General features: G+C 38.5%; 1 protein-coding gene across 1 annotated transcript in view; it reads left to right on the plus strand.

The window, feature by feature from the left end:
• ZSWIM5 (zinc finger SWIM-type containing 5) overlaps positions 1 to 25,825 on the plus strand; it is a 228,464-nt gene that overhangs the window by 168,281 nt on the left and 34,358 nt on the right. The window contains exons 3-5 of the mRNA XM_046660453.1: positions 11,006 to 11,154; positions 13,035 to 13,185; positions 23,679 to 23,858. Of these exons, the coding sequence (XP_046516409.1) occupies positions 11,006 to 11,154; positions 13,035 to 13,185; positions 23,679 to 23,858 (480 nt within the window). The remainder of the gene's footprint in view (positions 1 to 11,005; positions 11,155 to 13,034; positions 13,186 to 23,678; positions 23,859 to 25,825) is intronic.

A 25,825-nucleotide genomic window follows, 5' to 3' on the forward strand; every position in this document is an offset into this window, starting at 1 on the left:
TCTTGCTGTTTGCAAATGACATGATTTTATATATAGGAAACCCTAAAAAATCCATTGGAAAACTATTAGAAATAATCAACAACTATAGCAAAATTGTAGGGTGCAAAGTCAACTTACAAAACTCAGTGGCATGTCTATACTTGAATGATGAACTAACTGAAAAAGAACTCAAGAACACGGTCCCGTTTACAATTGCAACAAAGAGAATAAAATATCTAGGAATAAATTTAACCAAGGAGGTGAAAGACATACACAGTAAAAACTGTAAGACATTACTGAAAGAAATCAATAATGACACAAAGAAATGGAAAGATATTCCATGCACATGGATTGGAATATAGTTAAAATGTCCATACTACCTAAAACAATCTACAGATTCAATGCAATCTCAATCAGAATCCCAAAGACATGCTTCATGGAAATAGAACGAAGAATCTTAAAATTCATATGGGACAACAAAAGACCTCATATAGCGAAAGCAATACTGAGAAATAAGAAAAAAGCTGGAGGCATCACAATCCCTGACTTCAAAATATACTACAAAGCTATAGTAACCAAAACACCATGATACTGGTACAAAAACAGACACACAAGTCAATGGAACAGAATTGAAAGCCCAGAAACAAAACCACACATCTACAGACACCTAATCTTCAACAGAAGAGCCAAGAACATACAATGGAGAAAGGAAAGCCTCTTCAATAAATGGTGTTGGGAAAACTGGACAGCAATATGCAAAAGAATGAAAGTAGATCATTTTCTTTTTCCATACACAAAAAAAGACTCAAAATGGACAAAGACTTGAAGGTAAGCCCTGAAACCATAAAACTTCTAAAAGAAAATATAGGCAGTACACTCTTTGACATCAGTCCTAAAAGGATCTTTTTGAATACCATGTCCACTTGGACAAGGGCATCAAAAGGAAAAATAAACAAGTGGGACTTCATCAGACTAAAGAGCTTCTGCAAGGCAAAAGAAACCAGGATCAAAACAAAAAGACAACCCACCAACTGAGAGAAAATATTTGCAAATCATGTATCTGACAAGGGGTTAATCTCCAAAATGTATGAAGAAGTCACACAACTGAATACAAAAAAACAAACAACCTGATCAAAGTGAGCAGAGGAAATCAAGACATTTTTCCAAAGAAGATATACAGGTGGCCAATAGGCACATGGGAAGATGTTCAACATCACTCATCATCAGGGAAATGCAAATCAAAACTACACTTAGATATCCCCTCATACCTCTTAGAGTAGCTATAATCACCAAGACAAAAAATAAATGTTGGAGAGGATGTGGAGAAAAGGGAACCCTCATACACTGCTGGTGGGAATGCAAACTGGTGCAGCCACTATGGGAAACAGTATGGAGATTTCTCAAAAAAATTAAAAATAGAAATACCATATGACCCAGCCATCCCACTACTGGATATTTACCCGAAGCACTTGAAGCCAACAATACAAAGCAACCTCATTCATTGCATGCATACCTTCATTGCATCATTATTCACAATAGCCAAGACATGGAAACAACCCAAGTGCCCATCGACTGATGACTGGATAAAGAAGATCTGGTGTATATATATACAATGGGATACTACTCAGGCATAAAAAAAGACAAAATTGTCCCATTTGCAACAACGTAGATGGACCTTGAGGGTATTATGTTAAGCGAAATAAGCCAGACAGGGAAAGACAGAACCATATGATTTCACTCAGATATGGAAGATAAGCACACGGACAAAGAGAACAGTTTATTGGTTACCAGGGAAGGGGGTTAGAGAGTAGGCACAAGGGATGAAGGGGCACATTCTTATGGTGACTGACAAATAATGATGTACAAATGAAATTTCACAATGTTATAAACTTTTATGACCCCAATTTTAAAAAAAGAAAGATTGGCAACAGATGTTAGCTCAGGGCCAATCCTCCTCACCAAAAAAACAAAAAACACCTAAAATAAATAAATAAAATTACCCTTAAAAAAAAAACTGACATGGTTCCTGCCTTTGAATAGTTTATAATCTTAGAAAAGACATCAAAATCTGAAATAAATGCTTGCTTTTGTAATGAAGCCAGGTTGTAGAGAGTTAATTCCAAGAAACTATTGAAGAATTTTGAGAAGAGGAGATGTATGAGCCATTTTTTCATTTTGTTTGTTAGGTCCTACTATGTTCCAGGCATCATGCAAGGGACTTTAATATATTAACATATATAGTTCATTTAGTTTTCAGAACTACTTTGTGAGGTAGGTATTATAACCATTTCCATTTTATAAATAAGGAAATTATTTATAACTCAGGCTCACCTGACTTCAGAACTCAAGTTTTGTTTGTGTGTGTGTGTGTGTGAGGAAGATTGGCCCTGAGCTAACATCTGTTGCCAATCCTCTTTTTGCTTCAGGAAGATTGTCTCTGAGCTAATATCTGTGCCAGTCTTCCTCTGTTTTATGTGGGATGTCATCACAGCATGGTTTGATGAGCACTGCTAGGCCCGCGTCCAGGATCCGAACCTGTAAATCCTGGGCTGCTGAAGCAGAGCACGCAAACTTAACCACCACTCCACCAGGCCGGCCCCAGAACTCAAGTTTTTTATGCTTCTCTATACTTTCTCTCCATTTTTCTCAGATAATTTTGGTACTACTGTAATAAAAGAGGCAGTGAGACCAGGTAGATGGCCTGTATAATACTGTAGTCCATGTGCCAAAGGACCTGCCTTTCCCCGTCGTCCAATAGAACTAATCAGTTCCTACACACAATCTCACCACTCCTCAGAAGGAAGGATAGTAAGACAGACAGGCCTCCAGGAACTCTTTCCAGCTAGCAGAAATAATCTTCTGTTGCTTTATACTCAAAGTCGTTGTGTTTACATAGTAACTGAGCTCTATTTGAGTGATACTGTTAAAGAGTAGCTTTATATATCTCTTCTTATCCCACACAGGGAGGCTTTTCTACTTATCTGGCCTCCTCAAGTCTAGAGCTCTAACGGAGCTGAGTTCTGCCCCATCCCCAGGTCTGTAGCACCAGAGAGAAATACAGCTCTGTACCCCAACAACTGGGCTATGGCCTGCTTTCATACCGCATTCCCACTAGCTCTTTCTCAGAATTTTTGCCTATTTCCAAGCTCTCTTGCCTTTTCTTGAACTGAGCACCTTGGTTGAGGACCTGTCTTATATCTGTCTTGTTCACCACTACTGTCACCAAAACAGCTCTCTTCCCTCTTTACCGCTGTGCTGAAGCAACCTTTATCCCTTGTTACACCTCCCATCTCAGGATCTTATTATTTGTCTGAAATTAGGCTTAAATTGCCACATTGTACTTAAGATAGGATTCTCAACCTTCCCCAGGAGCTAATACTTCTGTACCTGTGTTTATCCCACACTAATATTAGCTTTCTACCCCAGGTTCCCTAATATTCCACAAGGCCTTTCCTAATCTGTTCCTAATAACCATGCTGATATGGCAGTGATACTGACAATAGGAGGGGGTGGGTGGAAATGGAGATATCTTAGAAGTAACACGGACTGAATTCAACATCCAGGTGTGTAGGATGAGTGGGAAGTGAAGAAGAGGAAGATGAGAGAAAACAATTCCAGAATGCCTAGCTAGGATTGCATTGATGGATTTGATGATAATGTTGTCATTCACTTAGGGAACGTAAGAGAAGGAATGAATTTAGGAGGAAGATGAATTCAATTTAAGTTTGATGTGCTTGTAGGACATTTAGGTAAAGATTTCTGATAGGCATTTGGATATACTGATCTAGAACTGAGGACAGAAGTCAGAATTTTAGAGTTACTAGCATTGAGATGATATTTGAAGTCATGTTTCTTGCTTCTTGCTAAATCTTTAAACACTTAGAACATCTTCCTTCTCCTCTCTCTCAAACCGTACTCCTCACCAAAACAAACTTAAAAGCAGGAATAAGATTTCTAAAACTGCTAGCTACCTTCTGTTAATCCCAGGAATGGATCCAGGCATTATTCTGCTCCTTACTTCCCTGAAACCTTTTCTTTTATTAGTCCCAATGTGTAGTTTTAACTAGACTTCGCCTTATCCTCTTTGGATTGGTGATAAAATTGGGACTATCTTTCCAACTCTTTGTCTACCACTGCTCCATGCTCTGTTTGTGATTTGCTCCAGTAACTCCATACCTTGAGATTCTCTGGCATACAGCATCCTGGCAGGGCTTCAGTTGCTGATTATCCATGAAGAGAGATTAGATACCAAAAGAAAAGTAACATAACTTGAGGAGTCAGGTCAGGAACCATGTATTAGAAATTTATGAATGTCCATCACCAAGCATGATACCTGGAAAATAATGAAGGTTTGTTGAATGAAGATAGCCATGCATATACAGGTGATGAAACAGGAGCCAGTGTAGGAATTAGCAAAGTAGAATGAGAAATGAGAAAAAGCTAGCAAGTTATTGTCGAAGTCAGTATAGAATTGATTTAAGAAGCAAATGGTCGACAGTATTGAATATTGTGGAAGATACAGACCAGAACTAACAAACATAGAAGGGCAATTGGGGGAAATAGAGATTATGCAGAGAGAAGAAAACTTTGAAAAATTATTAATAATATCATCATAGGAAAAAGAAGATATTGCAACCATGAAATAAAAACTCCATGCTATGAAAACAAATTCACAGATCAGAAAGAACTAAAGAATATTACCAATATAATGGCAAAAAATTATAAAACTAAGTGGTAGAAAATAAAGGTAAGAAAAGTTCCTATAGAGTAGAGCAAAGAGACAAAAAGAAGAAAAATAGGAGAAAAAACGATGTTCATAATTAAGAGAATGAGTCTTGGAATTCCAATGTTTGAATAATAGGGGTTCCAGAAATAGAAAACAGAGGTAAGGAATTCATCAATGGAGTAATTGAAGAAAATTTCCTAGAACAAAAACGTGAGTTTCCAAAGTGAAAGGATTCCACTAAATGCCCAGCAATGGGAAAAGAAGAATCTTGTCAATAAATGGTGCTGGATCAATTAGATATTCATGTGGGGTAGGGGGAACAACTTGATTCCTACCTCATACCATACAGAAAAATCAATTGGAGATGGGTTACAGTTATAAATGGAAAAAGTGAAATAATAAAGCATAAAGGAGATAAATGAGAAAATATCTTCATGTCCTTGAGGTAGGAAGAAATTTCTTAAGTAGGAAAAGATTGATAAATTGGACTTCATTAAAAATGTTAAACTTCTGTTTATCAAAAGGCACTATTAAGAGATGAAAAAGGCAGAAAGTAGTGGGAGAAGATATTTTAATACCTATAACTGACAAAGGGTTTATAGCCTAAATATACAAAGAACCCCTACAAATAGTAAAATGGACAAGAGACACAAAAAGGCACTTGACAAAAGGATATCCAAATGGCTAATAAATATATTAAAAGGTACTTTAACTAATTAGTAATCAGGGAAATGCGAATTAAAACCACAGTGAGATACTACTGCATATCCACCAGAATGGCTAAATTTTTTAAACTATCGGTATCAAGTATTGGTGAGAATATTGAGCAACTGGGACTAATATATTGCAGGTGGGAGTATAAATTGTTACAGTCACTTTGGGAAACTGTTTGGCATCATCTAACTAAAGTTGAACATATGCATACCCCATGACCCAGAAATTCTTCTAGATGTCTACTCAATGGAAATGAGTAACATAATTTGTAATAGCCTGAAATAGAAATAGTTCAAATGTCCATGAACAGTAGAATGGTTAAATAAATTGATACATTCATATAATGGAATTCTATACATCAATGAAAATAAAGTATTGCTAAACACAAAAATTTGGATGAATCTTATGATGTTGAATGAAAGAAGCCAGATGCAAAAGAATAAATCTTGTAAGATTCCTTTTATGTAAAGTTCAAAAACAAATCCCTGGTGCTGGAAGTCAGGATAGTGGTTAATTTGAGGGAAGGGGAAAGGAGATAGTGTTTGCAAAGGGGCTTCTAGGATGCTGGTAGTATTCTATTTCTTGACTTTGGTGGTAGTTACATTGTTATAATCACTATGTGATAATTCATCAAGCTATCCACTTAAGATTTATGCACTTTTCATAATTTATATTTCAATTTTAATTTAATTTAAAAAGCAGTGAGTGTATGTGCACATATGTGTACACACATACATATATGCATAGGGCAAAAGGACTGGAAGAAAATACACTGTAATATTAATAATGGTAATCTATGGCTGGTGGCATTATAGGTGGGTTTTTATTTTCTTTATGCTTTAGTATATTTTCCACAATAAACATGTTATTATTTTTATAATTTAAAAAAGGATGTTTAAGAATGAAAGAAAAATTGGTTCCACAGACTTAATAGTTTCCTCTGGACAGGTCTCCTGGTTACAGCCTCAGTTCTGACTTGGAGCCTCAACCCATGTGATGGTTTGTTTCATTATTATTTATAAAACATCCTTTCTATTTTATCTTCACTTGTTACCATTTCTCTTATAGTCCTTTGGAAAATTTCACACTATAACATTAAAGTGTCATTTACATTGACTGGGTCCACTTTACTACTACTAAGGGGAATTAGTTTCATACTCATCTCTTTTTATGAAAAGACTAAAATGTTCTAACCATATATAGGGACATTTTTATGGGGTTTTTTTTATCCAAAGGATTTTTCTTTTAAGATTTTGCCTAGGAGTTAGTGAGGTGGACAGCTGGAGAGGCTGGTTGTGAACTTCAGGCCTAGTTTATCTCGTTAAAATTATCTCTGTTCTTGTTCATTCATTCCTAAGTGCTGTACCCTCCTCTTACTATCTGACCTTTAATGTTGACATTTCTTATGGATTAATCTTAAGTTTCCCTTATTATTCTACATGATCAATATAGGTAATCTCAACTACATCTTTGACTTTAAATGCCATCTATGAACTGTGATTCACAGGTTTATTCCTGCTATATCCAAGTGACTATTCTGTGTCACAGAGACATCCCAAGTTCAACATCTCCAAATGTAAATTTATCTGCTTACCCAAACTTGCTCAATAAATAGCATCACTATCTAGCCACTGGATCATGATAGAAACCTTGCAGTTATCCCTAACACTTTTTTCATATAATTCACATTTGCAAGACCTGTTAATTTTACCTCCGAAGTATATTTCATCATTTTCCACTTCTCTCTATTGATACTGCCATCACCCTAAATCAAACCACTATAATCTCCCACCTAGGTTGGTCCGGTAGCCTTCTAACTGATCTTTCCATATCCACTATTGCTCCCTTCAATTCCATTCTCCACACAGCCATCCAAAGTAACTTTTCTATAACTCCAGATTTTGTCATATCTCTTCTTGTTTAAAATCCTTCAGTGGCCTCTTATTGCTCTCAGGATGAAATCCAAATTTCATGTGGCCTACAAAACCTTGCATGAGCTGACTTTTGCTTATGTTTTCACATGATAGTCCCTTTCTTTGGAATATTCTTCCTATCCTCTCCCCCTTATTATAGGTGTATTTAATTACCACAATAATTTATGACTTCATGTTTTTTTGAACAAAAAATAGACACAGTATTTCCTCCACTCTCTGCCAGCCCTAACTCCTGTTCATTCCTCAGGTGTTCACTTAAATGTCACTTTCTCAGGGAAAACTTCTTTGATCCGTCTTTCTTTCCACCCAGATATGTACATGTGTGATTATTTGCTTAATACCCCTTTCCCCAACTAGCCTATCAGCTCCACAAGGACAGGGACTATATCTGCCTTGTTTACCACTGTACATCCAGTATTGGCACAGGTCCTGGCACATAGTAGGTGCTCAGAAAGTATTGGTTGAATAAATGAAAATGTCTTAGAAAATCCTCTTTGGGCCTCTTGCCAATTCATGCTCTCCCAGATAATTCCGATTCCTTCAGCAGTCACACCAAGTCCTTAAAATTTGTTACCTGGATGCCTCACATATTGACTTAACTCCCTTCTTTTCTGCAGCCACCCATTTTGGCAGCTCAGTTTCTTGTCTCCTGGGTTCATTGTAGACCTGCAAACATTTACACAGTTTACCTTCCTTTCTTTCCTATCAAATAAACAAACCCTTTTGAAGTTTTACATGAAATGTCACTGTTGGTAACTCTCAAGGCTTTGCCTTATCCTAGCCCTATTCCAGCAGTGTTTTATAGTCTACATACTAGGTGTTTATAAACTATGCCTTATTTCTTCCATAGCTGCTGCCACTACCGCCACTTGGGCCAAAAAGATTCTCCAGTTTTCTCTATACCCCTTCAAATCCTTAGAGGTGATCTCACTACACACTTCCTGCCAGTTGATTAAGGCCAGCTCCCCTGGGAGACTGGGTCCTGCTCCTGCTTTTTCATATCCTAATTGAACCACCCAAGGGTCAGAATTGTATTCGAACCGTCTCTGCCTCTTGCTTTTGTAGCACCATTGCCGTTCTTTCCTCATCCCCATCCTCAGCAACAAGATACTCCAAGGCCCATTCCTTGGTTTATACCCAGTTTATCTCATTTATCTCAGTTCTGTCTCTATGGAGCTACTGAAAACTAGAATCATTAGAGGTGGGACTCAGTAATCTGCATTTTTAACACAGACCCCAAGTGATTTATTCTCTATATTTAAACATTTGAGAATTACTATACTGGTGAGAACTCTATTGTCCTCAATATGGAGAAAATGCATTATTCTAACTAATCCTATATTCTGTGTAGAAGAATAGGTCAAGAAAGGATTTGACTATCTTCGGACACACCATCCAACTTACATTCAGGGGCCTGAAACCAGCTGATGAATCACAACAATATGAGGCTTGAGACCAAAGTATGTCCTTATAGTGAAGAACACAGACTTTGGAGAGAGACCAACATATAGATCCTGGCTCATACACTTTCCATCTGTTACCTTATTTACCTGTATAAGCTTTAGTTTTTTTATTTTAAAATTAGCATAATAATACCACCTCATAGAGTTGTTATGAGTTCATTGGAATTTACTCAACAAATATTCATTGAGCACCTACTATGTGCCAGGCACTGTTACACCCATTGCAGATATATCAGCAAACAAACGATTTATGCCCTCAGGAGCATGCATTCTAGTGGAATATGTATAAAAAGTGTTTAGACTCTGCCATGTAGGAAGCACTCAATAAATGGTTGTTAATAACAAATATTTAAGAATAAGGAGTATATTTGTTTTGCTTTGCCACTTTTGGGATAGAAAAGAAGTGCAGAATATATTATTTTCCCACCTGGAGTTTAAATTTAGATGGCCAATGAGACTTATATTTGTTCATTATATAAATACTAATTCAGTACTGTAATGAACCAGGCACTGTGAGGTACAAAAATGAATCCCTACTCTAAAAAACTTTAATTTACTAGGGAATATATGAGAAATGCACAGTTCCAATGTAAAACAAAAATGCAACAGGTCTTCAAGAGAAGTAATAATAAAGTGCTAAGAAGCACTTTATGTGCACATATGTGTAAGATGGACATACTTTTGACAGGTGGCAATAGGATATACGGCCAATTCAGTAAGGGGGCAAAAAAGAGCCCCTCCTACAGGTGGACTAAGCAGTGAATGAACCTTGGCAGTGTTAGCCTCTCCGTATACTTATTTTATAGTTTCTGTTTCTCACTGCAGCCCTGACTCTAAAGCTGAGGTAATACTGACAATGAGAAGTATTGTTTTTTGGCCAAGGAACAGGTTGCAGGGAGAGGGAGGGAAGTAAAAGGAAGAGCATAAGTAAAGTCATAAGGAAATGTGGTTGACTTCTGGGAACACTAAGTTGCTAGCTGAAACGTAGCATAAGTATAGAGAAGGCAAGGCTAGAAATGAAGGATAGGGGCTGAGCATGGAGGGACTTGCATGCCAAGCTAAGGCATTTGGACAATTTAGTAAGAATAGTGCATCACTAAAGACTTCTGAGCAGGGAGTGATATGATCAGAACTGTGTTTAGAATAATACATTTGAAGAAAAGTAGCAAATACCATAAACTGTAAGATCTTATGTGTTAATTAGTATTTGTAGAGTAAATGAATGTGTGAGCCCTCCTGATTCCCTGGAGAATAAGATGTACGAAGAAAGCTTAGCAGAAGAGCAGCTTTTCTGTGTAGACCTGGATTTTATTTAAGCAGGGCTTTGATATAGGGAGACAAGAAGGGTAGACTGACTGATTAAACATGACATGAATTTGTAACCTGTTGCATGACCACACCTATAGGGTGTTGACTTACGGTCTTTTGTCACTTGGAGGAAGGTTTCTAAAAACTTATCACAGGACTCTGTCTTTGAGAAGGTGAGATTCAGTTTTCATTCCACACATATTTCCTAGGTGCCTGTCACATTACCAGCACTGTGCTGTAGGTGATTCAACTGTGGATTCAACTGTGAGCAAGGAGCTAACAGGCTGCTACAGGAGAGGGCTGCATAAATAACTAAAACTTTTTTCAGTGGTGCTGTTGAGGTGAGCCCAGATATGAGAGATATTTTGAGTATACATTTATAAAATCATATCACCCTGTATGCAACTCTCCCTGTTCTTTAGGGGGAAAGTGTCTAGAAATTTAGAGCTGTTGATTCCACTTGAAAAGCTATGATTTTATAGTGAACTTTAAAAACAGAATTTTTTATTTTGTAAGAAAGCATTTTTTATTTTAAAATAATGTGTGTACTTTGAGGCTTATTCATAGAAAGTCAAAAAGAATAAAAAATAATGTCAGCTTCCTAGGAAAAAAAATACATCACTGTTTTCATATTTGTGTATTTCCGTCTGGGCTTTTCCCCTAGGATGGTATTTGTAGCCCTTGGAATAGGATATAACTGAGACTCAAGTGAACATGAAACTAGCGTTAGATCTCTCATGTTTATGTGGACCGCCCAGTTGACAAAGCCCAGGTTAAGGCAGAATACCCATCCATTTTTGAGTATACTCACAGAATGCCCCTCTTGTTGAATGTGTAGCATATGAAATAGGATTCATTTCACCATTCCCATTCCTTACCAGGTGCCCCTGACCCCACAGCTGGAGCCAGCATTGATGATGAGAACTGTTGGCATTTGGATGAAGAACAGGTGAAAGAACAAGTGAAGCTCTTTCTCTCCCAGGGTGGTTACTATGGTTCTGGAAAGCAGCTCAATTCAATGTTTGCCAAGGTAAGGTATGAAAAGGTATTTTTTTTTACTTTCTTTAGTAAACTGGGCTCACCACGCTTCTGGCTTCATGCATTGTAGCTAGCTCACTTGACCTAGCTATACTGAATGCTTGAAAACTAGTGGGAGGGGCTGATGAGAGCAGACCTGAGCAGATTGCATCCAGGGAGCCCTACTACTTCACCCTGGTAGTCCTTTTCCTTCTGTTTCACTCTCCAAACGAGTTAGCATTGCTGAGTGTTTTAGTAATGAAGCTGCCTTCCCTCTGCTTTGACCCCAAGGCTGCCTGATGAGGCCTTGAAGAGACTTAGCATTTTGGAACTGGGGGCTCTCACAGCAGGCTGGCTTGCTTGCTTGCTTTCTTCCTTGCTTCCTTCCTTCCTTCTTCCTTCCCTTCCTCTCCTTTCTTTCTTTACTCTCTTTCCTCCCTTCTTTCTTTCCTCGTCTTCCTTCCTTCCTCTCCCCTTCCTCCCCTTCCCTTCCTTCTTTTCTTCTTTCTTTCTTGCTCCTTAACACCTTTAGTGAGACATAATTCTCATACCATATACTTCACCCATTTAAAGTGTACAATTCAGTGGTTTTTAGTATATTCACAGATATGTGCCGCCATCACCACAGTCAACTTTAGAACATTTTCATTACCTTAAAAAGAAACTCCATACCCTTTACCTATCACTAGCCTATCCCCCATGTCCCTCTCCTCCAGCCCTAAGCAACCACTAATCTACCTTCTGTCTGTATACATTTCCCTATTCTGGACTTTCATAGGAATGGAATCATATAGTAGGTAGTCTTTTGTGACTGGTTTCTTTCACTTAGCTTAATATTTTCCAGGGCCATCCATGTTGTAGCATGTATCAGTATTTCATTCCTTTTTATGACTGAATAATATTCCATTGTATGGATACCCCACATTTTGTTTATCCATTTGTCTGATGATGGACATTTGGATTTTTCCACCTTCTGGCTATTATAAATAAAACTGCTATAAACATTCTTGTACAAGTTTCTGTTGTGTGCATATGTTTCATTTCTCTCTAGGAGTAGAATTGATAGGTTATATGGTAACTCTATGTTTAATCATTTGAGGAAGTGCTAGACTGATTTCCAAAATGACTACATCATTTTACATTCCCACTAACAGTGTATTAGGGTTCTGATTTCTCTATATCCTCGTCAACATTTGTTGTTATCTGAATTTTTTATTTATTTATTTATATATTTTTTTTTGCTGAGGAAGATTTGCCCTGACCTAACATCTGTTGCTGATCTTCCTCTTTTCATATGTGAGTGGCCACCACAGCATGGCCACTTACAGACAAGTGGTATAGATCTGCATCTGGGAAATGAACCCAGGCTCCCCAAGTGGAGTGTGCCAAACTTAACCACTAGACCACTAGGGCTGGCCCTATCTGACTTTTTGATTCTAGCCATCCTAGTGGTTGTGAAATGGTATGTCGTTGTGCACAGCAGGCTTTCTTAATACATGCAGAGAACTTGTTTACAGAATATGAGGCCTTCTTTCTGGCTCTTTGGATGTGTTGTGCTTAGATACTTCATATTATCCTCCCCCTCTTCCCATTCCTCTCCTCCTACTTTTTTTTTTTTTAAAGATTTTATTTTTTTCCTTTTTCTCCCCAAAGCCCCCCAGTACATAGTTGTATATTCTTCGTTGTGGGTCCTTCTAGTTGTGGCATGTGGGACGCCGCCTCAGTGTGGTTTGATGAGCAGTGCCATGTCCGCGCCCGGGATTCGAACAGACGAAACACTGGGCCGCCTGCAGCGAAGCACGCAACCTTAACCACTCAGCCATGGGCCCAGCCCCTCTCCTACTTTTTTATGACATGCAGTCACCAACCCCCTTTCCCCTCCTTATGTGTCAGGTTCGAGAGATGCTGCGGATGAGAGATTCCAATGGAGCCAGGATGCTGACGCTAATAACTGAGCAGTTTATGGCCGACCCACGACTCACACTCTGGAGGCAGCAAGGGACAAGCATGACAGATAAGTGCAGGCAGCTCTGGGATGAGCTAGGTAAGTCCCTATATCTCAGAGAAGTGCTCTGTCCTACCAGCTTGCCCTCTGGCAACAGTCTTAGTGAACACTTGCCATCAGTCATTACATGGATCTTGCTAAGTGAGTTCTAGTCCAACTGGTAGAAGATTTAGACTCTACAGAGGCCACCCAGAATAATTCTAAACTCACTTGTGTTGCTTCCACAGCACTGTGCTTTGCTACTGACATCAGCATTCTGTTCCAGACGTTACCACATAGAAGACTTTACTGAGAGAAAACCTCTTCCCTTGGCTTCTGTTCCATGGCTCTAGCCTGGCTTGCCAAATACTTATCAGCGTCACTCTTCTCATTTTCCCTGGGTCTGCTCTTCTTTATCACTCCTAGACATACCTCTTAGACATAGGGCAGTTTCCAAGACTTGGGCCTTGGGCTTCTATTCTTCTTTCTCTATACTCCCTTGAGAACTTATTTTTAAATATCATGGTTTTAGAGGTTACCTCTATAATGATCTCAGCCTCATCTTCTTTCCAATTATCTGAGTTCCAGTTCCAGTTCCAGCTTCCCTTTGACCATTTCCATTGGAAAATCTCCTGATCACCTCAAGCTTGAGAAATTAAAAAATGAATTCGGGCCTTCTACTAAAAACTGTTTCCCTGACTGGGGCATTGGTACCATTATTCTTTCCTCTACCAAACTTATTGTCAAGCACTCATTTTTCTTTCATTCCCTACATCTAGTCACCAACTTCATTTGATTTCTCAACCTTCAAAATGCAATTAATGTCCACTCCCACTTTTTTTTTTTTTTTTGATGAGGAAGATTGGCCTTGACCTAACATCCATTGCCAATCTTCACCTTTTTTGCTTGATGAAGATTGTCCCTGAGCTAATATCCATGCCAGTCTCCCTCTATTTTGTATGTGGGATGCTGCCACAGCATGGCTTGATGAACAGTGTGTAGGTTCGCACCTGGGATCTGAACTCATGAACCCTGGGCTGCCAAAGTGGAGCATGTGTACTTAACCACTGCACCACCGGCCCAGTCCCCCATTCCCATTTTTTATTTCCCATCACCAATGGTCTGGTTGAGGGTCTTGGGATTTGTAGATTAAATTAGACCTGTGGCCTCTTGAATGGCCTCTCTGTTCTGGATTCTCCTCATCAAGGTCATCTTCTTTGGTTGTCATTTCTCTTTATCATTCCCCTGCTCCAGGGCCAGTTTTGCAATGCTAATACTCAACTCCTTTTCCTGTTTTCAAAATCTTACATACCCTGAACTCACCATCCAATCATGGCCTCACTTTTGGGTTATACTGAAAAAGTTCTACATGGCATATTCTAAAGGTTCTAATACAGCTCCTCCATACTGCCTCCACCCCAAAGAGCAACACCAGACTTTCCTCTTGTACAAAATCGCACAAGCAAAACTGCAGCTGGGATTGTAGTGAGTTCTTCTGGACTGATGCCCCTGCAGCATATATTTTATAGTCATAGGGCTGAAAACCTTTGGGGAATGAGGCTTGATGACTCTGGGACTGTACTTAGTTACTTTGGGGCTGCTAAGTGTGGGGTTTTGATTTGGGTGTTGAGGCTTTTTTATATCACCTACAGCACTAATGGCTTTGGAGCTCTCATTAATAACGAATAACTACATTATTGAATGTTATGTGCCAGTCTCTGTGTTAAAGATTGTGTTCACATTGCTTCGTTTAATTCTCATAACAACCCTATGAGGTAATTGTGTGTTTATTGCAAAGAATCAGAGAGCTCTGGTTACTTCTGGGTACAGAATAAAGTAAAGAATTATAGAAAACTGTCTCTGCCGTGGCACAGTCATACTTTCTGAAGTACAGGAATGTTGCACTATTAGTCTAAAGCTACTGCTCCAACCAGTTGTGACTAGAGTCACATGACACAATGCATGGCAACTTGGAAACTTCTTCTAGACTCTTTCCTCAGAAGGGATTGTAAGCATGGACTCCCTTCCAGGGTAAGACATCGGCATCTCCATATTGTTAGATGAGAAAACTGAGCTCAGAAAAGTTAAGTATTTTGTTCAAGGTCATACATTAGTAAGTGGTGGCTCTAACACTAGAACCACAATCTGACTCCAAATCAAACATCCTTCTGCAACATCTCCCTCAATTCTGTCTTATGTATTTTTCCCCCCAAAGGGCATATTTCTTAAGAATTTGAAATTAGCCTTTCTCAGAGAGTCAATTTTATCTGAGGCCTGAAGCTCTTGGAGTAATTTCTGTGACAGTTATGGAATTGGGCTTGGACTTTGGGGCAAAGGTAGGTGAGAAGAAGTAAGCAGAGCTGGCTCCCAGTGCTTTTAAATCTCCTGTTATATAGTTGGGTTCATCATGAAAGTTCTTGCTTCTGACATTTTCATATCTTAAGAAATTGCTATATCAATCTTCCAAGAAACTGTCAGCATTCTGCAAAGACAGTAGTTCTCAAACCTCTCAAAATCACCTGGAATACTTGTTCAAACAGATTGCTGGGCCCTATCCTCAGAGTTTCTGATTCAGTAGGTTGGAGTGGGGCCTGATAATTTGCATTTCTAACAAATTCTCAGAGGATGCTGATGTCGCTGTTCCAGAGACCACATTTTGAGAACCACTGCACTAAGAGAAGCCTTATTGGGACAGGTACTATAGCACAGTGCATTCGTGCTTCCCCTGACTACCATGAGGGCTCCTTGCCGGTCACGAGTTGCTTACCAGGGGAGGGCCTAGGCACGGTTTGCAGGAATTTAGAGGAGTGGGCTCACTACTTTCTATCCCTGAACCAAAGAGAATAGAAGCAATCAGACATGAAGTTTTCTCATCTCCCCATGTCTATACACACATTCTTTGCTTTCTTTTCTGTTAAAAATCTATAAAGTATCTCTGCTCTCATCAAAGGCCAATTCTTACATATTTGCTCTGGGTCCTATGCCATCTCCTTTTCTCAAGAATTTTGCTCCTGCAGTTATTTCTTTTCTCTGGCATCATTAATTTCTCCCTCTCTACTGGATCAGTTCCATCAGCATACAAATACGCTCTAATATCTTTAATCTAAAAAAAAGAAAAGTGCCTTTGATGTTCCCATCCTCCTTCAGTTGTCACCCCATTTCTCTTCTTCCCTTCAAAGCAACACTACTGGAAAAACTTGTCTGCAGCCACTCTTTCCATTTCCTCACCTCCATTCTCTCTTGAACCCACTACAGTTGAGCCTCCTTGCTCATTGCTGCCCCTCTACTGAAGTAGCTCTTGTTAAAATCATTAGTGCCTTCCATATTGCTAGACACAATGGTCACTTCTCAGTTGTTATCTTACTTGACCTCTTAGCAATTTTCAGTAAAATTGGCCATACCATTCTTGAAACTTATTCTCTTGGCTTCCATAACCCCATACCCTCCTTCCAAAACCCTGGTTTTCCTCCTACATTCCTGGCTACTTTCTCTCAGTTTGCTTTGCAGGCTCCTCTGCCTTTCCTTAGCCCTTCTAAATATTGAGTACTCCACAGCACCCACTTGCCTTTCTACATTCTCTACTTAAGTGATCATATTCGGTCCCATGGCTTTAAATACCATCCAGATGCAGGTAAGTCACAAATTTATGTGTGTAGCCCTGACCTTGCTCCTGAGCTCTAGACTTAGTGTCCAGCTTCCCACCACTTCTAAAAAACATGTCAAACTAACATAACCACCACAAAACTCCTAATTTTCCTGCCAAAGCCTGATTTTCTCCTTGTTGTCCCCATCTCAGTACACAGCAGCAGATGTTATTCAAAAAGAAAATCTGAGAATCATCCTTGGTGCCCTCTGTTTCTACCTTCTCTACACCCAATCCAAGACCTACTGACCCTCAGTTGGAGGAATGAGTGAGATAATGTATATAAAGTGCTTAATATAATGCCTAGCCCATAAAAAGAAAGAAATTACAGCTATCATTTTATTATTATACTTAACATACAATAATTATGTAAATTTTTAACTTCCTTAATAGCTACTTTTGATTAGAGTTTTTGACACTTTTTTTAAGTTGCTGGAAAATATGCTTTTGGATACTGGTAACACAGTCCCATAGTGCTATTATATGCAGACAACTGCAGGATTTTTTGCTTTGGCTCTTTCCTAGAGATGTAATGGTCTCTGAGTGTTTTTGAAACAAATTCATAAGGACTTAATTAATAAGACAAAATTCATTTTTAATTTATAGGTAAAAGTATATATACTCACTTTCTAGGAATCCCCTTTTTAATATCTAAATGCCTGGGAAATAGGAACTGCTTAATGCCTAGAGTTAGCGCCCTGTTTTTTTACTACTTAAGCCTCTCTCAGTTCACCCAGTCTGTTTTCTGTTCCTATTATCCTATTGATTTTGCCATCTATATGGTCACTAGAGTCCATCTGGTTGCCAAATCTAATGGCCTCTTTTTGGTTCTCATTCTACTTTTGAAGATCAAATGTGAAAATATTTTACTGCTCTATCAATGAAAAGCACTTCTTAAACTGTAAAGTAAATGTTTGTTACTAATATTGACATTCTGCCACATGAAACGTTGTAATTGGTTTGTGTGTCACCAATTTCTGCCGGTTCTTCCATCTCTCTTCTTTCTTTCTCTTTTGCTTATTTCTCCTTCTCCTCTGCTCATCACTTAGATGTTGATGTTTCCTCAGAATTCTGTTGTTAGCACTCCTTTCCTCTCATCCTAAATGATGAGATTTTCCTATCTTTTTTGTTTGTTGGGGGGTGGGCCCCCAGCCCTCTGCACATTAATTTTAGAAGAACCATCAGTGTAATACAGATACCATAGGGAAGAACTACAACGTGAAGAAATAATCTTTTCCATGAAGTTTATACAGGCCTTTAGAATTACTAAGTCCGGACAGTGGAGAAAGGAATTCTTTTATGATTTGAATATCTGTTCACCTTTCTTACTGTGGCAGTGTTCCAGGTTTTTTACCTCCTGTACCTACATATTAAGGATTTCTTGCCACCTGGTGTTCATATGGTAGGAACTCCCCCTGAAGGACTGAAAGCTAACATCCTGGATTACAAAAATTTTCCACCAAAAGGAAAAAACATCTAATAGACTAAATATCCAAACGGACCAAAATGACGCCTGAGAGCATCTTTGCCTTAGCTTATGTCCTTTCCCCTGTTTGGGTGTACACCCTCCCTCCATCTCTCTGCCCAAAGAACTCCTACTTATCTCTTGTTCTTCTTTTTAAATGAAGTAATACTTGTATACAGGTTAAAATGTCAAATAGTTCTTTATAATAAATAAACTTTATAATAAAAAACAGCATTTCCTTGCCCTATTCCTTCACATTGCCAATTCCCACTTCTCAGAAAGAGCAATTTTTAATTCTTTTATCTGCTTTCTCTAATATACCTCCACATTTCTAAATAACTGTCCTTTCTTGATTTTTTTAATTCTAGATATTATGTTTTGTTTTCCTACAATGAAAGATGAGGATTTACTTCTCTAAGTGTCACACTCTTAGTGTTCTTTCCAAACAGGCTTTCTCATTCTTTTCAATGTGGATAGCTTGAGAATGTTCCAAATCTTTAAGTTCGGCTTCCTTTATGATTAACAGTTCCATTTTTAAATCATTTCTCTCTTCTCACATTTTACTATAAGCAGTCAACAGGAACCAGGATGCTCTTTCAATGCTTTGCTTAGATATTTCCTCAGCTAATTTCATCACTTGCAAGTTCTACCTTCTACAAAACACTAGGACATGAACACAATTCAGCCAAGTTCTTTGCCACTTTATAATAAGGATCATCTTTCCTCCAGTTTCCAATAACATATTCCTCATTTCCATCTGAGACCTCATCAGAATGGCCTTTACTGTCCATATTTCTACCAACATTTTGTTTAGGATTACTCGGGTGTTCTCTAAGGAGATTGAGACAGCTGTCTTCTTTTCTGGGACTTCACCAGAATCATCTTTAAAGGTCTATTCACCGCAGCATAGTCTTTTTCTAGCGTGCAACTCAAAACTGTTCCACCCTCTACCCTTTACCCATTTCCAAAGCTGCTTCCACATTTCTAGGTATTTATTTGAGTAGCACCCCACTTCTTGGTACAAATTTCTCCTAGTCTGTTTGGACTGTTGGGCTGGGCTATGACAGAGTACTATAGACTAGGTGACTTATAAACAACAGAAATTTATTTCTCATATTTCTGGAGGCTGGGCAGTCCAAGATCAAGTGACCAGCAGATTTGGTGTCAGGTGAGGACCCACTTCCTGGTTCATAGACAGCCACCTTTTCTCTGTGACCTCACATGGCAGAAGGGACAAGGGATCTCATGAGAGATCTCATTCTCATTGAATCTTTAGCACCTGATACATACACACATGTGCTCATACAATTAACTTTTCCCTCATTCTCCCAAAATAGTGATATTGTGATTTGGGGTTAAATCAATATTAAATGTTTACATTATTATGAGTATATAAATACAGTCATGCACCACATAATGACGTTTTGATCAATAATGGGCTGCATATATGACAGTGGTCCCAGAAGATTAGTACCATAGAGCCTAAGCGTGTAGTAGACTTTACCATCTAGATTTGTCTAAGTATACTCTATCATTGTACAACAACGAAATCACCTAATGATACATTTCTCAGCACATACCCCATTGTTAAGTGACACATGACTGCATTATTTGTAGCACAATCATGAAGAATACTAATATACATTTACATTCTTATACAACTTTTTTCCCTTCAAGAATTAATCACTTTAATTACTTAATTACTTAATCTAATTAATTAATTTGTTTGTTGTTTGGCTTTTAGGGAGGTTGCACATTTTTCTGTCATTATCATTAATTTAACCCTCAAATTGTCCGCCAGAAATGTAAAGTCTTCATTCAATATGTTTGGTCACATCAAATAATCTATCAATTGTACTATCTTCTTAGAGATATCCCTTCTGGAAACATCTGTTTTCCTATCACTGATTTAGATTGTTTGTTTGCTCTCTAAACTTGCTGCACAGTAACCATGCAGATACTGCTCTTCACTGTCATTCTAGGACTTCCATTTTCTTTTTTCTTGTGTTGGACCCCCTGTTTTCTGAATCCAACTTCCTACTCTCTTTGAGATTTCTCTCTCACTTTGGTGGAGTACATCTTCCAGTAGCTTCCTAAGATAGGGTACATGGGAAATGAATTTTCCGCAGTCCAGGATAAATTTTACATTGCTGAATGTGTGTATTTCACCCTTACTTTTGATTGATACTTTGGTTGGGTGTAGAATTCTAGGAAAATTTTGTCCTTTTCCCTTAGAATTTTGAAGACAATTCTCCATTGTCCACTAGTTTCCGGTTGCTGTTGTGAAGTAACAAATGATTCTGGTTCAAGAGAATATCTTGTTTTTTCCCTGTGGAACCATATATTTTCCCTTTGTCCCCATTAATCTGAAATTTCACAATGATATCACTTGCTGTTGGTCTTTTAAATTTTTAAAAAATCTGATCTACTTAATACTCAGTAGACCTTCTCAAATGGGAAATTTATGTCTTTTAGTTTGAGACATTTTCTTGAAAAATTTTTTTTCATTTCCTCATCCCTATTTTCTCTCTTTGTCTGGAACTACTCTTGTCATTTGGATATTAGCTTCTAGGTTACTATTCAGCAGGGTTAGAGGACAAACAGTCTAGATCAGGGATAAGAAAATAGAAGATTCCAGAAGGGATATCTCTAAGAAGATAAAATTGATAGATTATTAAGTATGACTGAACATATTGAATGGAGATTGGTCGTCTAATTTTTTTATTTTTTTTCTCTCCTTGTTTCCGTATCTTTTCTCTCTCTCTCTCTTTTTTTTTTTTTTTTTTGTTCTTTTATCTCTGGAAACTTTTCTCAACTTTGTCTTACTAATTTGTAACCTATTTTTTGTCATCATATTTTTAATTTCCAAGAGCGCTTTTTTGTTATTAGTGCATCCAGCACTTGTTTAATAGATGTAATATCTTCTCACTTTGAGGATATCAGTTACAGAGTTTTTAAAAATTTTGTCTGTTCTCTGCCTTGTTTGTATTGCCTCCAAGTTTTTTTGTTTGTTTGCTTGCTTTGTTATCTATGCTTTCTGTTAAGATTCTTTTCTAATATGTCTAGTGTTCCTTAGCTGTCCACTCCTATTTAAGAGTAAGATACTTGAAAGCTAGAAGGAAGCTCTGTGTGTATGTGTGGCCTTGTCAACCAGTCAGCTTAACTGAGGATGATCCGGCTGGGCTTTTTCATTGAAGAACCCCAACTATCAGTATCTGCAGTGTCTTTACCCCTTGGGCTCTAGTTCCGAGAGATGAATCCTCCAATCTCTTATCTCTGGGTTATAAGCCTGTCACAGTCTTCTCAGAACCAAGTGGGGAAAGAGAGTTGGATTGGGGCTGGAAGGGGCGGAGGTGGTGTCCATTTATTCAGAAACCCCACCCTCAGTTGTGTGTAGTATTCCCAGTCCAGAGCCTCTCTGAATAACCCTTTCCAGTGAGTAAAACTCTGGGCTTCTTCCAGGAGAGTGAAGAAGCAGGCACTCAGCTACCTTGAATAGAGAAGGAAACCTGGGAGCCTAAGACCTCTGACAAACTTGTAACTAATTCTCTTTTCAGCCCCACATTTAGTGGGGTTCTGCAGTATGAATCAGTCTGCCTCCAGGCTTTCCTAACTGCTGATGGAGGTTTCAGCTTTGTTCTGCTAAATCAGTTATAACTCATCCACATGCTTTCCAGATTCCAAAATTTTGTGGCCATTCTCTTTCATCTTTCCCATTCTCTGTGTCTATGTGAGTTTATACCTGTTTTTATCCCTTTACTTTCACTTTAGTGAGGTTTCAGGAGATAGTGATGATAAATGTATGTGTTTAGTTAGCCATCTTTACCCAGAATTAACTCATGTTTATTCTTCAAAGTCAAACTCAGATGTCATTTCCTTTCTATAACTTTTCCTGACCCCATGTGTAGAATTAATTGCTCAATGATATATATTCTCATAGGACTTTATATATGTCTATAATAGCATTTGCCATGCTTTGTTATAATTATTATTTGGGTAACTTAATTATAATCCCCTTGAAAGCCATCATTATATACTACTATTATATTACATAGTATAGTCTCTTTTTCATGGTAGATTTTTTAAATTGAATTGAGCCAAGAGAAATGAATTTTCATCATCTTCAGTTAGTATCTAAAATTGAGGCTAAAATGACCTTTTAAAACATTCTTGTTCGACTTTTTGTATATGTGTGTGTATGTGTATGAGGAAGATTGACCCTGAGCTAACATCTGTTGCCAATCCTCCTCTTTTTGCTTGAGGAAGATTGTTGCGGGACTAACATCTGTACCAATCTGCCTCTATTTTATGTGGGACACCGCCAGAGCATGACGTGATGAGCGGTGCTAGGTCCACACCCAGGATCCAAACCTGTGAACCCCATGCCACTGAAGCAGAGTGCACAAACTTAACCACTACGCCACCAGGCCAGCCTCCCATTTGACTTTGAGGGACCTTGAAATAGTGTCTGAATTTACCTCCATCCATAGATGTAGCTCCATCCCAAAGGATATTTAACTTCAGACACTCTGCAGCCAGGCTTATTGCTAATTTGAGATTGTGCATATGTCTGGCACAGCCACATAGCCAACCTTGAAAAGAAGAAGCAGATTTTCTTGAAAAGAAGGGTGATGTGGTCAAAGAAACAGTACTCATTTATTATATGGAATATCTGATACTCTGCTAGAGTGACAGAGAAGATCCAAGAATGTGATAGTTTTAAGCATCACAGTTGATCAACAGTATCAAAATCCAAATCCAAATAAACCTTTTCCCTGGAAAAAGGAAATACTAAAATTCTGCTCTGTGCCAACTAATATACTAGGCCTTTTACAAATGTTATTTAATTCTCACAGTATCCCTACAAAGTACTTGTTTTTATGATCTCAGTTTTATAGTTGAGAGATTTGAAGCTCAGAAAGTCTAAGATCAACTAACCAAAAATTCAAACCTTTCTAAGCACCTCCCTTCTGACCCTGATCCTTGCATGAAATGCCCTCCCTCTGTGCTGCTACTGTACCCTGAACATATCTTAACACTTATATTCAAATGACGTGTTTATCTGTCTCCCTCACTAGACTGTTCCTCAAGGATAGGAACAGTGTCTTATTCTCCAGTACAGGACCTTGAACATAGAAAGCTCTCAGTGAATGTTGTTGGGCTGCAGATTTGAGCTCAGAATTCAAGCCCAAATCTGTCTTGTTCATCATTGGAGGTACACATCCAGGTATCAAGATGGTCCCTCTGCTTTAAAGAAGCCTTGAGAAGGAAAGATAAACCAGTTCTGAAAACTTTAGCAGATCTGGTTTTTTATATTGAGAAAAGCTGATGTTTTGGAAACTTTTCCTGCCAACTAAAAATGGAAGAAAAGAGTAAACCGAAAAATTGAGACTAATGCATACATCAAGAAGGGACATCAAGAATAGGGGTTGCTTTATTTTCCAGGGGCCTTATGGGTGTGCATCATTTTAAATCCACATTGCAAACTGGAGGAAAAATCCTGTTGGCTGCAGAAACTGCAGAAGTGGAGTGACCTGGATGTCTGTCCCCTGGAGGATGGGAACTATGGGCATGAGCTGCCCAACATCACCAACGCGCTTCCCCAGAATGCCAATCACAACCCAGGTGAGCCAGATATCCTTTTAGAGTCTCTGTGCCTGGAACTCCAAAAGGTCAGAGGATAAAGCCCTGGAACAAAGGTGGCTGGACAACGTTTTGGCTGTCAGAATTGTCATCCTAAATAATAAAAGCCTGTCCTTTTGTTTGTCTTGAAATGCCAGACCTTAAATAAGGGTAAGTGCTTATCTTCGACATTGAGGATGCTGTCCTTTCCCCCATCTAGAGTGTCCTTACAGTGCCTAGCGTAAATTCCTAGAGCCCTCTGCATGAATTCTCTTTGCCTTTCATGTTCTTCATGACTAAGGGATCTTGGCCTCAGTTGGGGTAGGTTTTAACTCAGAAGACCTACCTTTTTTCAGAAGGCCTGGAAAAAACAGCTTTAAAAAATGTCCTGACAATTTCCTTTCTTACTTTTTTCTGTTTTCCTCACATTTTTATAGAACACATAGCTAGGAGGGGTCATGCTCCCAAGTTATTGCTAGGACTCTTGCCTCATTTTAAGAAAAATCCAGTACAGTGATACTGAACCCTCTGCCTTTTGAGCCCACTGGCCCACAGATTTCACTGAGCATCAGCATTTACAAAAGTTTTAGTTCATCTGACTCAAGCTATTTGCTGTTGGTAACTGATTGCTCTTTAGCCTATTGGGAACCTTTATTAGTAGGAGATTTTATCAGACATTGATTTTATGTGTATTCCCTTTTATTTTAAGTGATAAATCTACTGATATTTTTAATCTCAAGAAGGCAATCACTGAAATTATTGTTCTTGCTTGGTCTTCATCTGCTAAACCATAATTGATTATCAGTGTATTTAAGCTAACAAGAGGTGAAAAGGCTACAGTTTTGCCACTTCTTTAAGCTTCCCTTTATTGCACTCATCTAACCTCCACAACACAAGAAGCCATCCTTTTAGTACTGATTTTGGATTGGCATAGAGGGAGTCAAGTGCATGTAAACACATGCCACTAGTCTGGCAGTTTCTTCCTTGTCATAAGATATTGGTTATTCATTGTTACTCGTTCTCATTTGTGGATGTTGCCTCCTCTGCAGTCTTCTCAAGTTGTGGCTGGTTTATCTCTCACATCTCTTTACCTCTGGGCCTGATGGGGCAGTAGGCATCCTGCTTATTCTTCATTGTCATTTCTACATCATTGTCCACCCCTCCTTCCTAAAATACCCTCCTAGCTTTTAAGTTTATGCTGTCAAAATGTACTCTCTGCTACCCTCCTGGTTTGGGTCATTTGTTGACCTCTGGCTCAGTCTCCCTCATTCCTTGAAGATTTTTGACTGTTGGCCCACTAACACTACTCTCTGTCACTATTCTGTCATAATTCTTGATGAAGTCAGTAGCCACATAGATGATCCTTCCAATATTCTAGCCTCTCAGTTCTTTGACCTCCTCTCTTTTAATTGTCTCGTCTTCCACCATAACTAGCTATGCAATCCCAAGATCATACCCTAAACCTTGTCATTACCAATAACTACACCTTCTTCACAATCTCAATTTCAAGCGGCTCTAATTACCTTCACCAGTCTTAAACTAGCTTATTTTCTCCAGTATCCCAATTCCAGTAATTCTTCGACCCACTAGAAATTTTGATCCTTCCGCTTTTTCATTCTCATTTTCCTCCTTATCCAGGTTAGATTCTTTGTGCGTCATTATGATCACTCCCTTGCATACACACTCAATCCCATCTTTCTCTTTGTTACACTCATAGAATAAAACCCTAACCTTCAGAGTCCAGTCTAACTCTCTAAGTACTCAGTGCTCACACTTGCACAGCTAAACATGGTGGAAAGAAACACAACCATGATAACTGGTCTTATTTTAAGTTTATGACCACTAATCTCAAGTGGGTCTGTAGTACTGTCCAGACATCCACTACATTTCCCTAGTCTATGCCTTCTTTCACTTTTCTAAATTACTATTTCATACCATCTTTTCCTACAACTTTCTGTACTTTCTCTCCT

This window comes from Equus quagga, chromosome 5 (assembly GCF_021613505.1).
Source record: "Equus quagga isolate Etosha38 chromosome 5, UCLA_HA_Equagga_1.0, whole genome shotgun sequence".
In the NCBI taxonomy this organism is placed as follows: domain Eukaryota; kingdom Metazoa; phylum Chordata; class Mammalia; order Perissodactyla; family Equidae; genus Equus; species Equus quagga.